The sequence below is a fragment of the Scyliorhinus canicula genome, chromosome 20 (assembly GCF_902713615.1).
Source record: "Scyliorhinus canicula chromosome 20, sScyCan1.1, whole genome shotgun sequence".
In the NCBI taxonomy this organism is placed as follows: domain Eukaryota; kingdom Metazoa; phylum Chordata; class Chondrichthyes; order Carcharhiniformes; family Scyliorhinidae; genus Scyliorhinus; species Scyliorhinus canicula.
The window spans coordinates 63,274,956-63,293,276 of record NC_052165.1 but is presented as its reverse complement, the minus strand read 5'-3'; the positions used below and the strand labels follow the sequence as shown (position 1 = coordinate 63,293,276).

General features: G+C 44.7%; 1 protein-coding gene across 31 annotated transcripts in view; it reads left to right on the top strand.

Moving 5' to 3' along the window:
* Positions 1-18,321, top strand: part of cadps2 (Ca++-dependent secretion activator 2) — an 858,338-nt gene that overhangs the window by 537,746 nt on the left and 302,271 nt on the right. For 23 of the 31 annotated variants that reach the window (XM_038780116.1, XM_038780122.1, XM_038780121.1 and 20 more), the window contains exons 9-12: positions 3,247-3,313; positions 4,862-4,970; positions 8,809-9,021; positions 13,810-13,821. In XM_038780116.1, coding sequence (XP_038636044.1) covers positions 3,247-3,313; positions 4,862-4,970; positions 8,809-9,021; positions 13,810-13,821 — 401 coding nt within the window. The remainder of the gene's footprint in view (positions 1-3,246; positions 3,314-4,861; positions 4,971-8,808; positions 9,022-13,809; positions 13,822-18,321) is intronic. The other 8 variants (XM_038780133.1, XM_038780104.1, XM_038780120.1 and 5 more) reach the window with 1 other exon arrangement.

The following is an 18,321-nucleotide window of genomic DNA, read 5'->3' as shown; positions in this document are numbered from 1 at the left end:
ATTGCATGTTGTATCCAAAGTTGGATCACTCCAGGCCAAGATCGCTGTTCCCTTTGTGGATAGTGAAGGTGTTAGCTGCATGAATGGAGGAGACAGAAGGGGGTGATCCTTGGCGGTTTACGCACCCAGGGGTTAAGGATTTTTCTTTTTCCTCCATTACACAAGGTGCACTCGAGGATAGACTTTTTTGGGCATGAAGAGGACCCTACTCCCAGGGGTGAAAAACGGTGATATTCAGCGGTGGTTATTTCTGACCACACACTGCACTTGGTGGAGTTGATTGGAGGCGGGTCAGGAGCAGCACATGGGATGGAGGCTGGGTGTAGGACTGTTACCTGAGATTGAGCTTTGCGGGAAGATTTCGAGAGCAATAAAGGAGTACATTGACTTGAATGGGATAGTGTTGAGTCTTTGAATTGTGAAGTTTTATTCAATTTACCGGTTGTTCTTGAGACATTGCTGAAACTCAGTAGAAATTCAAGTTAAAAACTTGTCAGGTGCAAATAAGAATTGTTTTATTTGAAGTTCATTGGTTACAACTTGAATTTCATTTAAAAGGTAGTTTGTAGACAATTTGATTTTCTTCAAAGAATCACAGGAATTATCTTCTGAGACAATAGCCTGAACACATCTTTGAAAGTCAAAGGCTGAAGTCAAAGTATGAAAATGAAATAGGAATACAGAACTCTTTTCTAATTCTCTTCCTTTACTTTCTCTCTCTCTCTCTTTCTGTCTTTCTTCTCTTTGTCTCTTTCCTGTCTCTTTCTCTCTGTCTCTTTCTGTCTAAAATGGTGGCCAAATCATCCATGGATATACTATTTCATATCTGTCTTAAGCGATCCGATCACACCCCAATATATATTCAAAACACATTTGATTTGATAACAAGCCGTCCATCCTCACGATGCAACGCCACTTCCAATTGTTGCTTATCTGCAACAATTGAGACGTTATGTCATCTCATCATACTATAATTCCGAAAATATAATTGAAACTGTTTTTTGACACAGTCTAAAATGTTTCGGCTTGCATACGTTATGGAATGTGGTTCAGGCTGTTATCACAAGTGGCCTGAAATCAGAACAATGGAGCCTTTAATGCTTCCATCTTATTGCCATGAGATTCAGCCATGCCCTTGGAAAAATGTGATGTTTTTATCAGTGGTTCTGTGTTTCCCAAACTCATGTCTGAGTTTGGAAATTGTATGTTTCTTTCATTTTGAAACTGGGATTTAATATTTATGCTTTAAACAGCTTTTTTACCTATATTAAGTGTATTTAAAATACCTGACTTCTACAGATAGTCTCGCCTTCTACTTTGTGGGAGGCGTTAAAGGCGGTGATAATGGGGGAGATTATCTCGTATAAGGCATTCATAGGCAGGGGGGCTAGGAGGGAGCATCAGGGGCTCGTGCATAGTTTCCGTCTGTCGATCAGGACTATGTGTGTGACTCAGCGCCAGAGTTATGCGCACACAGGAAGAAGCTGAAAATGCATTTTGACCTGTTTTCCACAAGCTGGATGGTGCGCTAGCCGCGGGGCCTAAAGGGGGTGGTATATGAATATGGGGAAAAAGGGTAGCCACCTTTTTGCTCATCAGTTATGGCAAAAGGAGGTGGCTGGGGAGATTGTGCACTTAAACCGGGGGGGGGGGGGAGGGGGGGGGGGAAATGTGGCGGGGGTTGCTCTCTGCCCCAGAGAAACTGAATGGGGGGTTTTGGACCTTCTAAGAGGGGCTTTATTAGTTGGAGCTGCCAGGCGATGAGCAGGGGATAGTAGATTTCTTTGAGAGTGGGGGAGGAATTGTGGGAGGAGTTGGAGGCGCCAGAGGGGATGGAGAAGGTTCGCACAGCTTTAGGAAAGATCCAGACGGGGAAGGCGCTGGGGCCAGACAGGATCCTGGTGGTAATTTTTGGCAAGTTTATAGATCTGTTGGTTCCGTTGGTGTTGGGGGTGTTTACTGATTCACTGGCACGAGATGTTAGTCGATCTTTTTGCAGGGGTTGAGGATACATTCGAGGTGAGTTCGAGAGGGCCTGCGAACCACACGCACATATTCTGGTTCTGTCCCAAATTGGTGGGTATTTGGGAGCCTTTTGTGCACCATATCAGCAATCTTGAACATTGATTTAGTGCCCTGTTCATTCGTAGTTACATTAAGGGTGTCGGACCAGCCAGAGTTAAGGATGGGTGCGGGGGCAAATGCCCTGTATTCTCCTTGGCGATTGCTTGGCGGTGGATTTTGCAGAGAAGAGGCTCTGTGCCTCTGTCTGGCTAGGTGACTTGATGGAGTTTCTGTACCTCAAGAACGTGTAGTTCACTGTGAGGTGTTGATTGACTGGTTCTACCGTCGACGGCGTCCATTCATATTGCACCTTACGGAATTGGTCAATGTTGGTTTTTAGTTGGGGGGTAGTTTGGGTTGTTTTTTGTCATTAAGGGGGATTGTTACAGTTGTTGTAGTGTTGACGCATGTTTTGCTGTGTAAATGTTTGGATATGGAATGTTAAAAGTTCAATAAAAGTACTTTCAAAATAAAGTATATAGATTGATGATAATGCGATTTGTGCCCTCGCTGGGTGTGAACCTAAATGCACCAGCGGCGGCAGCGGGGAAAATCTCATTCATAGATTCCCCGAGTACAAACCTCGTTATGGCCCTTTTTGAGAGTTAGCAGCCACAACGGGATTTTCACCCACAGCGAATAAACCCAGAAAATCCCCCCCAAAATCACTGGTATCTGAAAATGTTGCTGTGCATTTTGTCTAAGTTTTACTAATTGTGTCTAAAATCTTGATTACCAGCATACACTGCAATAGTGTTTTGCTGCAATTAACTGAAAAATGTGTTGCGATTAGCAGAAAAATATTACTCATCTTCCCTGAAAAACGTGGTGCATCTTAATTAAGCCAAAATGGGATTGCAATACTCTCAATACTTTTAGCTCACCAGTTCGTTCCACTACCACCCTTTCCTCAAGGTTTGTATTTGTATGAGTTGGCAGCTCATGGATAAAATCCCATGGACATTGGAAACCTCCACCCCACCATCCCTCACCGCCTCCCCCCCCCCCCCCCCCCCCTCCCCTCTCCCACGCATACACACACTTTCATTCACACTTTCACATAAACAAGTGCACTTGGTTTACTTCAAATTCCTATTTCCTTTCCTGAAATAATCCTCTTATTTTATAGTGTCGGAAATTGTCTTTGCCTACACAGCATGAAATCTCGTTTCTTGTTTGCAGGTACCTTTATGCACTTGGGCAGAAGGTTTGGAAGAGGTGGAAGAAACGATACTTTGTCCTGGTTCAGGTTAGTGAGTGATGCGTTTAGAATCATTTCTGAGGGATGTTGCCAGGGCTTTGCATGTACCTTTGGCTTTATGAGTATGGATTGTGTGTTTTTTCCCATTGCATTTGGCAACAGCAAAGTCATTTCAGCGTGGCTATGGGTGAGATGTGGCTGATAACAGAAGCATCATCACACTTAGTTTATCTTGACGGATGTTGCTTGGCTTGCAAAGAACTGCATTTAAATTCTTACACCTTATTAAATCAGTATGTCTGCTGAAGCTGTGATTAAGGAGTCATAAAAGGTGAGATAATCATTGATGTGAACTATTTACTTGTTTACAGAGAGTTGGCAAATGGAATATTGTTTATGCAAAAGGGCATTCCCTGGGTTGTTGATAATTTGAGGGATTGTGTTTACTCATAGCTAAGCAGGTCAAGAAACATTTTAGTGAGATACAGATTATGTAATTAATGGGAGGAGCCAGGTCTGTCTGTAGTTTTTGAATGGGTGCTATAGAATTTGAGTGACAAGACAGAAAGATTTTCATGTTGTTCCTGAAAGAGTCTGGCTGTGAAGTCATTCACAAAGAACAGAAAATAACCCTGGTAACCAGATCGCAAAGCCACAGGAGGAAGAGAATTTGAGTGCCAATGGGAAGGCTGCGGTTCAGTTGTAAGAAACCATGTTTGATCAGATGGTTAGTAAAAAAACAAGATCAGACGGTGGATGAAGCGGATATATTTAGTTCAAACAAATTGGTTGAATTACAATAGAAAGATTCAGAGCTAAAACAATCATATCAGAAAGCACATACGGAAATGGAATCGGAGTATCTACCAGAGTGTTGTTACATTAGAAATAATGCATGAATAAGAAAATGGAGACCTTTACTTAAACAAATGAGAAATGGGCAGAGGTTCACCAAGTGGTATTACCGGTGGGTTATAGAAAGGAGGTTTTGCAGGTAACGCATGAGGTTCCAGTAGGGAGTCATTTTAGAGAAAGGAAAACTCAAGCAAAAATTCAAAAATATTTTTATTGGCTTGGACTGGATAAGGATTCAATTGAATTTAGCCGTACATGTCACACACATCAGGTAATAGAAAAACCTCTATGCCATTCATATGCAACTAACCTTGCATTGACAAGGAAATAGATCATCAGACTCTGTGATGGGCTGGCCAAACAAGGTTGTCCTGAATGACAATGGATCTTGGTTGGATCATCCTGGCTCAACCAGGACATCCTGTGTATTCCCACTAACAAGGTTAAGTCTAAACAGGACGGGGTAACTTAGGTTGTGGGCATAGCCCCCTAACTCTGCTGTCAGCAGTATTTTCCTTCAGTCTGCTTAAGCCCTAAGTTGCCTGCTACATCCTTGGACCCCATTTCTGGACCCAAGTTCCTAATATCTCCCTATCATGACAATCCCAAGGAGCTATTCCAGCACATAGCAAATATTCAGTTAAAATTTGCAGAGATCTGTCCTGTAGTATTTATGTGCTGTTAGCTGAGGATCAAGTGTAATTGTCCTTCCAGCTAAATCTGTCTTACTTATTGTTTCAGGTTAGCCAGTACACATTTGCTATGTGCAGTTACAGAGAAAAGAAGTCCGAGCCTCAGGAACTAATGCAGTTGGAGGGATACACAGTGGACTACACAGAGCCACAACCAGGTATTGTTGTCAGAGGAAATAAAATGACTAATTGGTGCTTGCGAATCAGAATACTGTAATGCAATAGAAGTGAGGGTGGAATGTACTGCAGTGTCTACTTCTTAAAGTGTTTTTCTTGGTGTGAGAGATGCGTGGATCACAGTTGGGCTGTGCAGTTTCTGTGGAAAAGCGCACATTTGCTCCTGCCTGCAGCTTCGCACATTTTGTTTGCTGATTTTGGATCTGTTCAATCCCACACATTTATGATAAAAAATTGCAAATTGCACATCCCGTGATGTTTCCGATGAAATATGTCCTTTGGTTTAAAATTGTCCCAACCGCCAATGTCTCCCATGGCCTGTTTTCCAACAGTGGAAGCAGCTCGCTATTGGCTGCTGGCGGGAGCCTCTGGTCCCGTCAATGTCTCCAGCGCTTTGCGTGGCTCTTGTCACCAGTATATCCCACCAGCGAGAAAGGCTGGAAATCCCACCCATAGATTATCCATTTTGCAAAAGGAAACGTAAATATTCAAATTGTACTGCTTTTGAAAAATGTGAACCAGGCGGAAGGGATTCTGCAGGGGACCCGAGGAGGTGAGTAGCCATCTTTGCTCACAGGCAAAGAGCCTGGGGGTGATGGGCTTGCCGCCCCAGTGCTCAGCAGGGGGTTGGAGATCCTCACATTGGGATAGGCTACTATACAAAGGAGGGGGAGGGGAGGAGGTGCTGGGGGGGAAACCACATGCAACAGCAGTATGCAAATTCCTGGATCTCGTGTACCCATTCCAGGGGAATCCCTAGCCCCTACCCATCTGCCCCACCGACCACCCATAATCCCTACCAACTGCCGAGGCCTCTGGCCGTGCAGTTGAGGCTATTGCTAATAGGGAATTGGCAAAGTGAGCACCCCATGGATTCTCGTGGGTGGCCATGTAGCATGTGGGAGTCATTGCCTAGCATCCCAATCACACCTTGATGCATGGACACTGTACTTGAACACTGTGGGATGCAACACCACACATTCAGCAGCCAACATCCGAACACCCAGGGGATGGGACACAGTTCCGAGGACATGTCCCAGGCCGGAGGGTGAATGAGTGCTAATGGCAGGGGAATATGCTTGGAGAGATGGACCAAGCGGTCAGAAGTTGGGATGCATTGCAGAAGAAAATGACGGAGGCGTCATACATTGATGCATAGAAGCTAGGAGTTGGAGGAAGCCTTTTGGCCCTTCAAGCTTGCTCTGCCATTTATTACGATCATGGCTGATCATCCAACTCAATAGTCTAATCCTGCTTTCTCCCCATAACCTTAGATCCCATTCTCCCCAGGCTATGGCCACCCAACAATGCCCCACACTCCCGATGGTGCTGTTCCACTCTCCCCATTAACCCCTCACCACCCCCTCACCTCTGACCGACACCTCTGCCCTTCCCCCCACTCCCACCTTCCCCAGATTTCCTCAGGATCCTCAATGTGCTTTGCCTTCCTTGCTTTACCGCTACATCTAGGTGTGGCCCAGGATGCACATCTAAGGTGCTTATCAGCTGCTTACCACGTCCTGTAACCTCCGATGCCCCTGGCAAGTGTCCTCTGGGGGCTCTTAGGCCAGAGGGCCCTGGCACACTTGGCAATGGCACATGCACAGCCGTGCCCCCCTGTCCCATGTGCTGACTTCAAGATGCGGCCCCATCAGAGGGGTGGAACTAAGGGGAGCTGATGGCCCCCATCCCCACTCCATGGGACGGGTCTGAGTTGGCAACCAGCACCCTCTTCTCCCACTTAATGCCCAAAGGGCCCGGGGTTCACCTTGGGACGGAGGGGCAGCTGGCCCAGGCCCCGGCTGCCCCAGCGCCATCTGTCTCAGCCATTCCTGATGGCTCCACCATTGTGTCAACACCCTTGGCGATGCTCCTTAATGATTGGGCAATGCTGTACAGTGCCTCGGCAATGCCCACCTGTGACTGAGACAAGCTCCGCATTGCCTCAACCATTCCCATTTAAGAGTGGGACATGTCCCGCAGAACCTCACCAAAGTCAACCTGGTATTGGGTGACATCCCCCAGCAAGTCGGACATTCTGCTAAGGCCCTCCGCCATGGCCGTCACCTTCTGCGCCAAGCCTTGGACCTTCCACTAATGGTGCTGTTGTCGTGCACCAGACTCAACTGCGGTCATCAGCCTAGAAGTGTCGGCCTCAGTGCCACGCATTGACGGTGAAATTTCTTGCGCCCATAGCCTCTGGGACTTCTCCAATTATCAATGGGCCAACTGGAGTGTCGCTCACATCTCCCTCTGAATGTCCCAGCCCCTCCCTAACGTCTCCATATGTTCCGGGTAACCCACAGAGGCTCAGCATTTGGCTAGGACACAGCTGGGACATGGGATCCAGCAGACCTCCAACTGCTGTCTCGCCTGGGTCTCCTGCCTCCACCTGATGTACATCAACAACCGTGTGATGCTCACCAGATGGTTCACCAGAAGGCTGACCACTAACATTGCCCACCGAAGTTTGTGTATCTGCGCTGGTGGAGGGTGGGGATGACAGCTGTGATGTGTCTATTGTGGCATCCTCAGAGCTCTCCTGGGAGCCAGGAGAGGGGGCCACCCAGCATGGGACGGCTTTGTCGGCTAGAGGACCCGCAGGAGAATGGACATGCGGTCAGCGGGAGGGATGGGTCAGTCAGTAAGGCAATAACAGTTCAGGTGTGACATGTCCTCCGGGTGGGACCCAGTGGATTCGCACCTCTGCGGCATCCGCCAGCCTCCGGATTGGAGACAGCTCTGTCCTCGGCCACTTCCCGAGCTCACAGACGCTGCAACCTCGTTCCAGGCAGCACGGTTGCCTGTGGCTTGCTCTTCGAGACCCTCAAGGGAAAAGGACATCCCTCCTGGCCTCCACCACATTGAGGAGCCTCCCCAGGTCTGCATTCCCGATCCTTGGGGCAAGTCGTCTCGGTGCCATGGCTGCGAGCTGAATAGGGCTGGTTGTGGAAGTGCTGTTTAAATGCTGCTCGGCCTTGTTAGTGGAGGGCTGGTAAGCTTGGTCTCGGCGAATCAGCTGGCGAGCCTTCATTTGCGGCGAGAAGCCCGTGGGGCCTCATTAAGTGGACCCATTAACATTGAATAACGTTGCCGGACTCGTCAGGCTGAGCACCTGGAAACATGCGTCAGTTCCGCTCGCTACCTCACTTAGAAATCTTTCCGGAGAATCGTTCCCAATGACTAGGAAGCAAGCCTTGACTTATTCAACTTCAAATTTATTGTGATCAGTAATCACTTCTCCACAACAAGCAGTGCCACCTGTATCCCCTTTATATATTGGTGCAATCTATTAAACAGTGAAAGCCCCAGTTCTAGCTTAAGTACTAGGGAACAGTAATTCTTTCCTAACAATTTACAGTGGTTATGCCAATGTGCAGTCTGATTATACTTTTTTTTTAAAATAATTTTTATTGGAATTTTTTACAGAAAATATAACAAAAAGTATAGCAAAAAGCAGTAATATGCAAGTAACAGCCCCATAACACCCACAATTCCCCCCATACCGTAACATCACATGTATCACATACCCCCACCCCCCCCCCCAAACAAGAGAACTTAACCATAAATTAAACAGTCTGATTATACTTGATGCACAATGTTTGAGTTTTAGATGATGTTCCCAAAGCGTATTTAAATTAGGAAGTGTGCAAGAAAAGGTACCAGAACATATCCCAGGTCCAAAGGATCAGTGTCGAGAACTGACAAAAGCTTAAGCTTTCCAGAAAGAGGTTGATTCGGTGAGAATAGCTGCCTTTTTGAACAAGAGTTGAACATGTAAAAGGAAGCTATAACTTGATCATTGTCATTCACCTGTAGGTCTGGATGGTGGGCGGGCATTTTTCAACGCAGTTAAAGAAGGTGACACCATAGTGTATGCCAGTGATGACGAACAAGATCGAGTGCTGTGGGTTCAAGCTATGTACAGAGCTACAGGCCAGTCCTACAAGCCTGTCCCTCCATCACAGGTCCAGAAGCTGAATGCCAAGGGAGGAAGCGCACAGCTGCCTGACGTGCCTATCTCTCAATTCTGTGAGTACGCTAACACAATTTCATTTGAACACTTATTTGTTTAGAAGTAGCGTAATGTCACTGTTTTTGAAATGATGCAGCTTCAGCGACTCCATTCGTGAATAAGATGAGATTTATTCAGCGATCCTTGAGAGCAGCAACATGTTTTCAGCTACCTCTAACATACCTCTGCCTCGCAGAGCTCCTCCCCCTGGGGTGACTCCCCACTCTTGGGTCCTGAGTGATTGGTCACCCAGTCCAGGTAACCCTTATTCTGCTGTGTTGCCCTTAAAGGGACATTCGCCACATTTCTTCCAGTGACAAAATCCACATTTTCCAAAGACCGGTGGAAAATGAGACTCTTGTAATCTTCCATGGTTAATAATCTGGTGAATATTCATCGCTGTCGCAAGAATTAGACTGTTGCTGATTCAGCTGTGGTGGAAGGATAGATATTAGATAGCAGGACAATGTTTGCGGTCTGCACGGGCCCTGAATGAAAACCATAAACAAAAAGCTGCCTGGATGGATAAGTACTTTTTCCTCTCTTTTTTTTTGGCGCTTCGTTGCTATCGCAATAGGCCTCCTTCTGAACTGCATGCTCTTTCACTGCCTACTTCAGGAGTCACATTATTCAGTGATGTAACGTGAGAGTGATTAAACAATGTTTTGTGAACCTGTATTCATAAGAGTGTATTGTCACTCAGTAAACATTGTTTTCTTTGTGTTTTGCAGACAAAACAGGGTATTCTTGGATGTTAATACATTGTGCAGCAATATGAAAGAATTATATTTCTTATGTCCTTTATTTTTAGCATAGTCATAAATGTATTGATTATAATAAGCATATTAAGATATCATCAGATTATGTTTGTCATAAAATTTGTAAAAGTACGCTGCATAAGGGCAGCACGGTAGCATTGTGGATAGCACAAATGCTTCACAGCTCCAGGGTCCCAGGTTTGAATCCCGGCTTGGGTCACTGTCTGTGTGGAGTCTGCACGTTCTCCCCGTGTGTGCGTGGGTTTCCTCCGGGTGCTCCGGTTTCCTCCCACAGTCCAAACATGTGCAGGTTAGGTGGATTGGCTGTGATAAATTGCCCTTAGAGTCCAAATTTCCCTTAGTGTTGGGTAGGGTTACCGGGTTATGGTGATAGGGTGGAGGTATGGGCTTGGGTAGGGTGCTCTCTCCAAGAGCCGGTGCAGACTCAATGGGCCGAATGGCCTCCTTCTGCACTGTAAATTCTATATTAAAAAAAATATATAATCCTTCAAATTTGACTTTACATTAAGTGCCATACAGTTTTAAAAAGAAATTCAATACAACATGTACCTTATTACACCTTCAACACGAGGTTATTTTTGCAATTTATATTTACATTTCATGCCAAAGATTCTCTGGTATGTACCGCCTGAGGGATTTAATACAAGCTGTCGCCCCTTCATATCCTCTGGTGAGTGGGCCTTAGACTGCAGCCTTAGTATGGAAAGTATCAAAATGGGGTTTGTGCAAGGGCTTAGCATGGGCAAGCTGTACATGCGAGGCAGGCTAACATGTAACATTTTGCCACCTGCATGTTTGGGCAATTTAGCACTGCTGGGAAGTCATATTTTGAAAGTTTCCTTAAAATGTACCATTACCCCTTCCATTTCTACTTTGAGTGTTTGGAGGTGAGGAAGCGATTCCAGGAAGGAGTCTGGATGACCAACTTTTGATTTTCTTTCACATTTGTGCTCAGCAATATCTTGAAGTAATCCCACTCACACAAATCATTGGTACAGTTCTTATTACTTTGTTGTTATCGCCACCAATGTCTGCAACAATTCAGAAAGATATATTTTGTAGCGGCAGGTTTGATCACAACACTAATGCTGATTGTTTTTCACATTTCTGATACAGGTTCACTTCCAAATTTCCCATTTTAAGTTCCTCGCTTCTCATGGAATGGAAAATCTCTGGCTGAGTTTATGTGGAGACATGTTCTATATGTCTCTTGCACGCTTTAGTTTCAAAAATCTGTTTTGTGGTAGCATCTTGATATGCGCTTATTAGCCTTGCTAAATATTCTCCCTTTTGGCATTTTAAATGTCCCATTCAAGTTTTAAGAGGACGTTTCTCGGATTAGCAAAGAATATATGGAGAAGCTAGCATCTATGTACTGTCTATCCCCTTCGTTATAGGAAAACATTTCCTTTTGCATCAGTGAAGAAAAATCTACTCCAGCTTTGCACCAGTGTTGTAAGTTCTCAGCTGTCTCGCGCAGACAATAAAAGAAAAATTCCCATGAACTAATCCATCTGCTCACTCTACAGAAAACATATGGGGTTGGATTCTCCGTCGTCGGGTTGCTCCATTTTACCGGCACCCCGGGGGTTTCCTGACGGCGTGGGGCTGTCCCACAATGGGAAACCCCGTGGACCAGCCGACAAAATGGAGCATCCCACAGGCGTGCTGAACCAGAAATCTGGCACAGCGGTTCAGAGAATATAGCTCATAGGCTTCAATTCGTGGCATTTGGCCTACATGCCAAGGTCCGTGCCTGCAAAACAGAACTAGCATCTACTATTTAATTCAGCACCGAGGAAAGATCTTGCTCATCATATGAGTCAGCACCACAACTGTCATGGATGCCTTTGGCCAATGAGCATGTGCTATGAGCATGTAGGAAAATAGATTGAGGAGATTTATACAGTGAGTGGCAGGAAAGGTTGATGCAGAATTGTCGATGAAGTGGCAATCTTACTTGGAGGGAGGACAAGAATAGGGAAGGAACAAGGTGTGGTAGGGAGGTGCTCGAATGTTATGATTTCCTCTGGTAACAAAATCACGAATTTGTATAATTTTTGCTGCAAAGCACAAAGAGGAAGCCTATCACCATTGTTTAGAAATGGGGAGCAGTTTCAGATGGACCCCGGCAAGATCTTGCGGGGCATATTAAGGGATTTCTTGATACTGTCCAAAGGCTAAATGAAAAATAAGCGTACATTGACCAGCATCTGCTAATCGCCATAAAACAATTGCTAAACTAAAAATCAATTGTGCTGACGGTCCAGAAATAGCTATTTTGCTTTCTGATTCTGAATGTTTGCATGTTCCTCCTGTCAATTATGCAAAGAAGCAAGAGGCTATTTTTCTTTCACACAGTCTCTATCTAGGCAGCTAGAGGACTGTGCCAACCAGCTGCCCAGTAGCGCTGACATTAAACCCAGTCTATTAACGTAGGGCTGATGAGCCTCAGGCAGAAAATGAGCACCCCTGAATCAATATTCCCTCAAATCATTTTCGGAGAGCTTGGGCAATTTATTTACGGGTGCAGCCCCTCCATTTTTTTTTTGCGTGGCCAGAAAAGCAGAAAGGTGAAAGGGCCAACGTGTGTGCTACCTTCACATGACCTTTCAGGTTGCTGCGCAGAAGCTTGGCTTGGACGGAAATTTGGGCCGTACTGCCGATCTGGTTGCTGGTCCCCACCACAATTGAGAGGCCTCCCAATCCTCCTGGCCGCACAAAAATAAGTATGGACTTATCTTTGAGCCCTTCTCCAATTGGATTGCCAGCTGATACTGGGTGAAGTGCATACTGCAAATGTGCTGTCTGGTTGAGCACTGAAATAGTGTTGAAGTTCCTAAATTAGCTGAGCATTTAGTTCAGGCTGTCCCTTGGCCTGCCCATCACAAGGACCCATGGCGAAATGCTGCAGCCTGCAGATCAGGCCGATAAGCTTTTCCCTGTGATTTTTAGGCAATTGTTGTCCTGCTTCTGCTGTCTAAAAGACTCCAGTGTCTCTCCACTAAGTTGCACTGTTGTAAAGGCCATTTGTTTACATCTTTCTGTTCAGTGTTTTAGTGAATAAATATACCGCGTTTAATTTTTTAAAATGTATCTGTACTTCACCCTCTCCATTTCCAGGGTCCTGCATCACCTGTCGGTATGTTTGCACACTGTCAAATTTGGAATGTAATTTTAATCCAACAGGTTACTTCAGAATTGAATGGTCATTCAGTTAATGAACTCGTTGATTGTGTACTATAATCTACAAAAATCTCAAAAATCTCCGTGCAATGATGTCACATCAACTCTGTCCCAATTCTTTCAAATTCCATTTTTTATGTCAAGACAGATCAACGGTGTGTGCGTGCATCCGTGTGTGTGTGTGTGGTGTTTTATTCCACCCACCATCAGTGGCTCACTTGACAAACTTGATAATTGTTTTTATGTTTCTTTTCCTGTCTGTTAATGTTTAAAGGGGCATGGCCACTCAATATGGAAGTATCGGGTAGACTTACCTCCTGAATGAGCCAAGCAAGAGTCCACACCAAACAGTGCTGCGGCAAAGCTGTCATGGTGTCAACTGTGACAAGTTCACTTTGGGCGATATTTTATCCACATAGTTTGTAAATTTTAATCTCAAACCAATGGGGGCTGTGGGCGTAACTACACCACATGGACTGGAGCAGTTCAAGAAGGCGGCTCTTTACTGCCTTCTAAAGGCCAAAGAGCAATGAGCAATAAATGTTGGACTTATGTCCAATGCTAACTTCCCAAGAAAGAGTATGAATAAACAATATAAATAACAGCTTTATGGCACCAATGCAAACAGAAATTTAGATGGATGCCACAACAGTTGGTTCTTTATTATAGCCACCTCTGTCTAAGGTCGTGCTAGAGTACTCTGCCAAATGCTTCAATCTGATGCCAAAGACCTTTAATCGGTTGCATCAGTTTTGCTTGATCGGCACGGCCCTGTATCGTTCTACTGTCGATTTGTTTCACCTCAATATGCTTTATTCTCTTTGCTTTGCTCACATGTAGCCGGAGCCAAGGGTAAGTGTTAGGTGTATGTTGCCAACTATCTCTCTCTTTCTCGAGTGGGCTGTGTTAGAGGCTCGTATTAACATCTTTCTTGCTTTACCACTGTCTGTTAAACACTGCATGCGGTAGAAACCTGCACCTTCACATGTCTACGTGCTGTGGTCCTCTGCCTTGTCACATTTGTGCTTTTAGCTCGCTCATGCAGAAAGCTTGTTTGAAACCTAATCCCTTGGTACTGAACCTACATGCAGTCTATAAAAGATGACAGCAGTATTTCGGTTTCGGTTTAAAAGCTTTGTTTCATTTGCCGTTTTTATTGTCTTGCAGTTTTTGGGGAAGTATTCAAAATCTCATTCTTGTACATCTAGCCAGATCAACATTAAGCACATCCTGGAGAGTGAGAACCTTCCACGAATTTTAATTAATAGACTGGCTCAAGTTTATTATTTTCATTTTTTTTATTATGAAGGAAATATACAACTATGTGCATGAGGAATTTGGGACAAAATCATCAGCACCTTTAATATATTAATCCACTACAGCAGATAGAAACTTGACTGTCGGAGAATGACCCATCGTTGGCCTATGTCCTACTGTGCAAATTCTGAAATATGTTAATGAAGACAATCCAAACTCAGGTTTGCTTAGTAAATTAAAAAGAAGGGGCCCTGAAAGAAAGATGGGGGATTGGGGGGGGGGGGGGGGGGGGTAGAAAAATGGGTCCAGAAGGGTCTCTGAAACGATAAGGGTTTTATTCCATTTTGTTTATGCTATACATGACATGTTCTGGCAGTCTGATGGATTCTGATTGCTGCCGAGATGATTCAATAAGAGAATTTTCTCTTGAGCAGAAATGCCTAAAAAGGTATTCAGAGGTTCACGAGCATTAAGGAATCCTGAGTTTATTTTTTTCTAGTATTCCAGGAAAAGGAGAACACAACTGATTTGGTTGAAAAAAATACACAATTCCCTTGGGTAGGATTAATCTTCTGGCACATCTAGCCAAATATGGGGCCTGTTAATAGACACCAATACTGAGGAAAGATGTTAAGGCGATTGAGAAGGTGAAGAGGACATTTACTAGAATGGCACCAGGAATGAGGGGGGCCTTCAATTAATTGGAGATGCTAAAGAAGCTGAGATTGCTCTCAGTGCAAAGACGGTTAAAGAGAGGTTAAGTAAAGGTGTTTGAAATTAGGCAGTAAATAAAGAGAAACCATTTTCACTGCCAGGAGGATAGATATCCAAAGGGCACTTGGATTTTGGATAATTGTCAAGAGTATTACGATCCTGGACCAGACCCCAACAGTTGCTTGGATACCGGACACCAATATTTAATTTAATTTGTAAAACTGTGAGGAAAGGATGCCTCACTCCAGGACTGATTCTGTACACAGATAGGGATATGGAAACAAACTTTATGATAAATGATAATCTGTTGCAGTCACATACTATCCCTTTTAACCCTTACTACGCTAACTACATATAATACAATATACCTGAAATTCCTACATTCATCACAGAAGACCCAAGGGATATTGAGGGAAGTTTTTTCTGTATACGTTGTGAGTGCTATGTTCACGAATGCACAGCTTGAAGGACCGATACAAACAGATTCAGAGCAATTTTCAATAGGAAATTGAATAGATTCCTGGAAAGTAAAAATTTGCAGGGCTATGGGATGAGAATAATTGGATAGCTTGACCATTAGCCTCCTTTGTGTTGCAAGATTCTGTGTGATCGGGTCAAATAGCGCTGACTCTGCTGCCTGATATCACTTGATCGGCAGTGACCCATTGAAATAACATACACCAACCTCATCCAAATGTGGCAATTCTGGTCCACACCCCAAGTTACAGGTGAAAACCTGAAGCTCCAGATTCAGGCTTTTTGTTATTCATTCAAGGGATGTGGGCTTCGCGAGCTAGGCTAGCATTCATTGCCCATCCCTAATTCCTCTGACTTCCATGGCCTCATGGCTGAGGATTAAAATACAACTTTTCTTTTACCCATTCAGTTTCAGCAAGTGTTCAGTAACTTTGAGCAGTTGAAGTGACATGTTTATATCACAAGTGAATAGATTAGCATTTGCGAAGATGACGATGGTGGGTATTAACTTGCTGTTTTAAGTGTGCATTGTGTGTAGGAATTACCAAACTATGTGCTTAACCCTTTCACTGGCAGAAACCTATATTTAGAGGTACCTCCTGGACAGATTTTGCATGTTGCTCTGCTTCACCTGCTATCTCTGCTCATTGTTCAATTCCTGAAATTTTACACCCAAGTAAGACTCAAAAAAAAACCCAGAGCAGGGCTCTGCTGAACCAGATGTAACCCAATAGGAATGTAATCTCTTGGACCTCAGTAATTAGTGATGGGGACAAAAAAAGAAATAATCTCAGGCATTTTGTAAATAACTGGGATATTTGGTAAGTCACTGTAACATCCCAGCTTGCTTTCGTTCTGCCGGAAAATTACAGAGTTGAAATTGTTTGAGGAATTGCTACAGCAACGTTGCTAAGAAATCATGGGATACATTTTGAATAAGTGTCTCAGTGCACCACAGGGTCTGGCGCCAGAATGTGGCGACTCGGGGCTTTTCACAGTAACTTCATTGCAGTGTTAATGTATACGTACTTGTGACAATAAAGATTATCATTATTATTCTGGCAAGAGAGCAGACTGGCATGGGTGCAGAGGTCAATTTACCCAATTTGCAGGCCTATTGATTTTGGGGAGCTTTCTCGGTAATCAGTGGAACCTTTAAAAAGCTGTAAATTCCACCTCAATTGTCTGATTCTTCACCCCTCAGAATTTATCTGCCAATCCATGCCGTGTTAACAGATTAAGAATAATTACCACATAATGGCCAATGCCTTTGTTTCCAATTCATAAATAATACCATGGGGCGGCACGGTAGCACAGTGGTTAGCACAGTTGCTTCACAGCTCCAGGGTCCCAAGTTCAAGTCCCAGCTTGGGTGACTGTCTGTTGGTTCTACACATTCTTCCCGTGTCTGCGTCGGTTTCCTCCGGGTGCTCCGGTTTCCTCCCACAGTCCAAAGAGGTTCAGTTTCGGTGGATTGGCCATGCTAAATTGCCCTTAGTGTCCAAAAAGGTTAGGTGGGGTTACTGGGTTATAGGAATTGGGTGCAGGTGTGGGCTTGCATGGGGCGGTCTTTCCAGGGGCCAGTGCAGACTTGATGGAACGAGTGGCCTCCTGCACTGTAAATTCTGTGATCTATGATCTATGAACTGTCTGACGTTTTACGGAAGCCATTTTAGAGGTGGGAATTCCTCAGGTCGTTAACTGCAGTGATATAATTATGCTTGCAAAGAAATTGTAAATTTTGCGTTAGAATGGGTCTCTTCCTCACTCAAAATCATTGACATGTGAAATCATCACAAACATATTTACCGTTCATTCCATACATCCAGCAGAAGACATTTTGCTTCAGGGTCTTTTCACCCATCTGTTTGAACTGGGGTGCACCACTCTTCAACTGATTCCAATTGAGACAGCTTATCCGTTCTATTATTGCATCCTGAAAACCTAGAATTTACAGTGCAGAAGGAGGCTATTTGGCCCATCGAGTCAGCACCGGCTCTTGGAAAGTGACTCAGACAAGACACAGGGTTGGGATTTCCAGAATTGCGGCGAGTATGACGGAAATTTTTTATTGACCCACCAAAGGCCCATTGACTTCGGGCGGACCCAAAAGTCCCAGCCCAGAGCTTAGAAGCACAGTTGCACATGAAAATGCACAAGAAACCATCCAGTTAAATAGTAAGGCAAATTACTATGAATTCCATCAGAGGTGACCTCATAGTAATTAGAGCACAATGTCATACAGTGAACATCAAGAGGATCAAGGTTCTCTACTGAAGCAGTTAAATCAATTTGACCCCTATTGCACACTTCATTGCACCAGGCATGGTTGATTGGGATGTATGATCAATGTTGCTGGTGGGTCATACCTTTCTTAGACATTCCTGGTAGTTCATTGCAACCATTAGCCTAATGGGGCAGTACGGTAGCATTGTGGATAGCACAATTGCTTCACAGCTCCAGGATCCCAGGTTTGATTCCGGCTTGGGTCACTGTCTGTGCGGAGTCTGCACATCCTCCCCGTGTCTGCGTGGGTTTCCTCCGGGTGCTCCGGTTTCCTCCCACAGTCCAAAGATGTGCAGGTTAGGTGGATTGGCCATGATAAATTACCCTTCGTGTCCAAAATTGCCCTTAGTGTTGGGTGGGGTTGCTGGGTTATGGGGATAGGGTGGAGGTGTTGACCTTGGGTAGGGTGCTCTTTCCAAGAGCCAGTGCAGACTCAATGGGCCGAATGGCCTCCTTCTGCACTGTAAATTCTATGATATAACCTACCATCTTCAAACAAAAACCATAATGGTGCGTCAAGTCAATGCAGAAAACATACACTACTATCACATATTATCCTCATGTTACTCCTCTCTCCAAGCAGCTATCCTTTCTGTCCCTTCCGTATACTATCTCCTT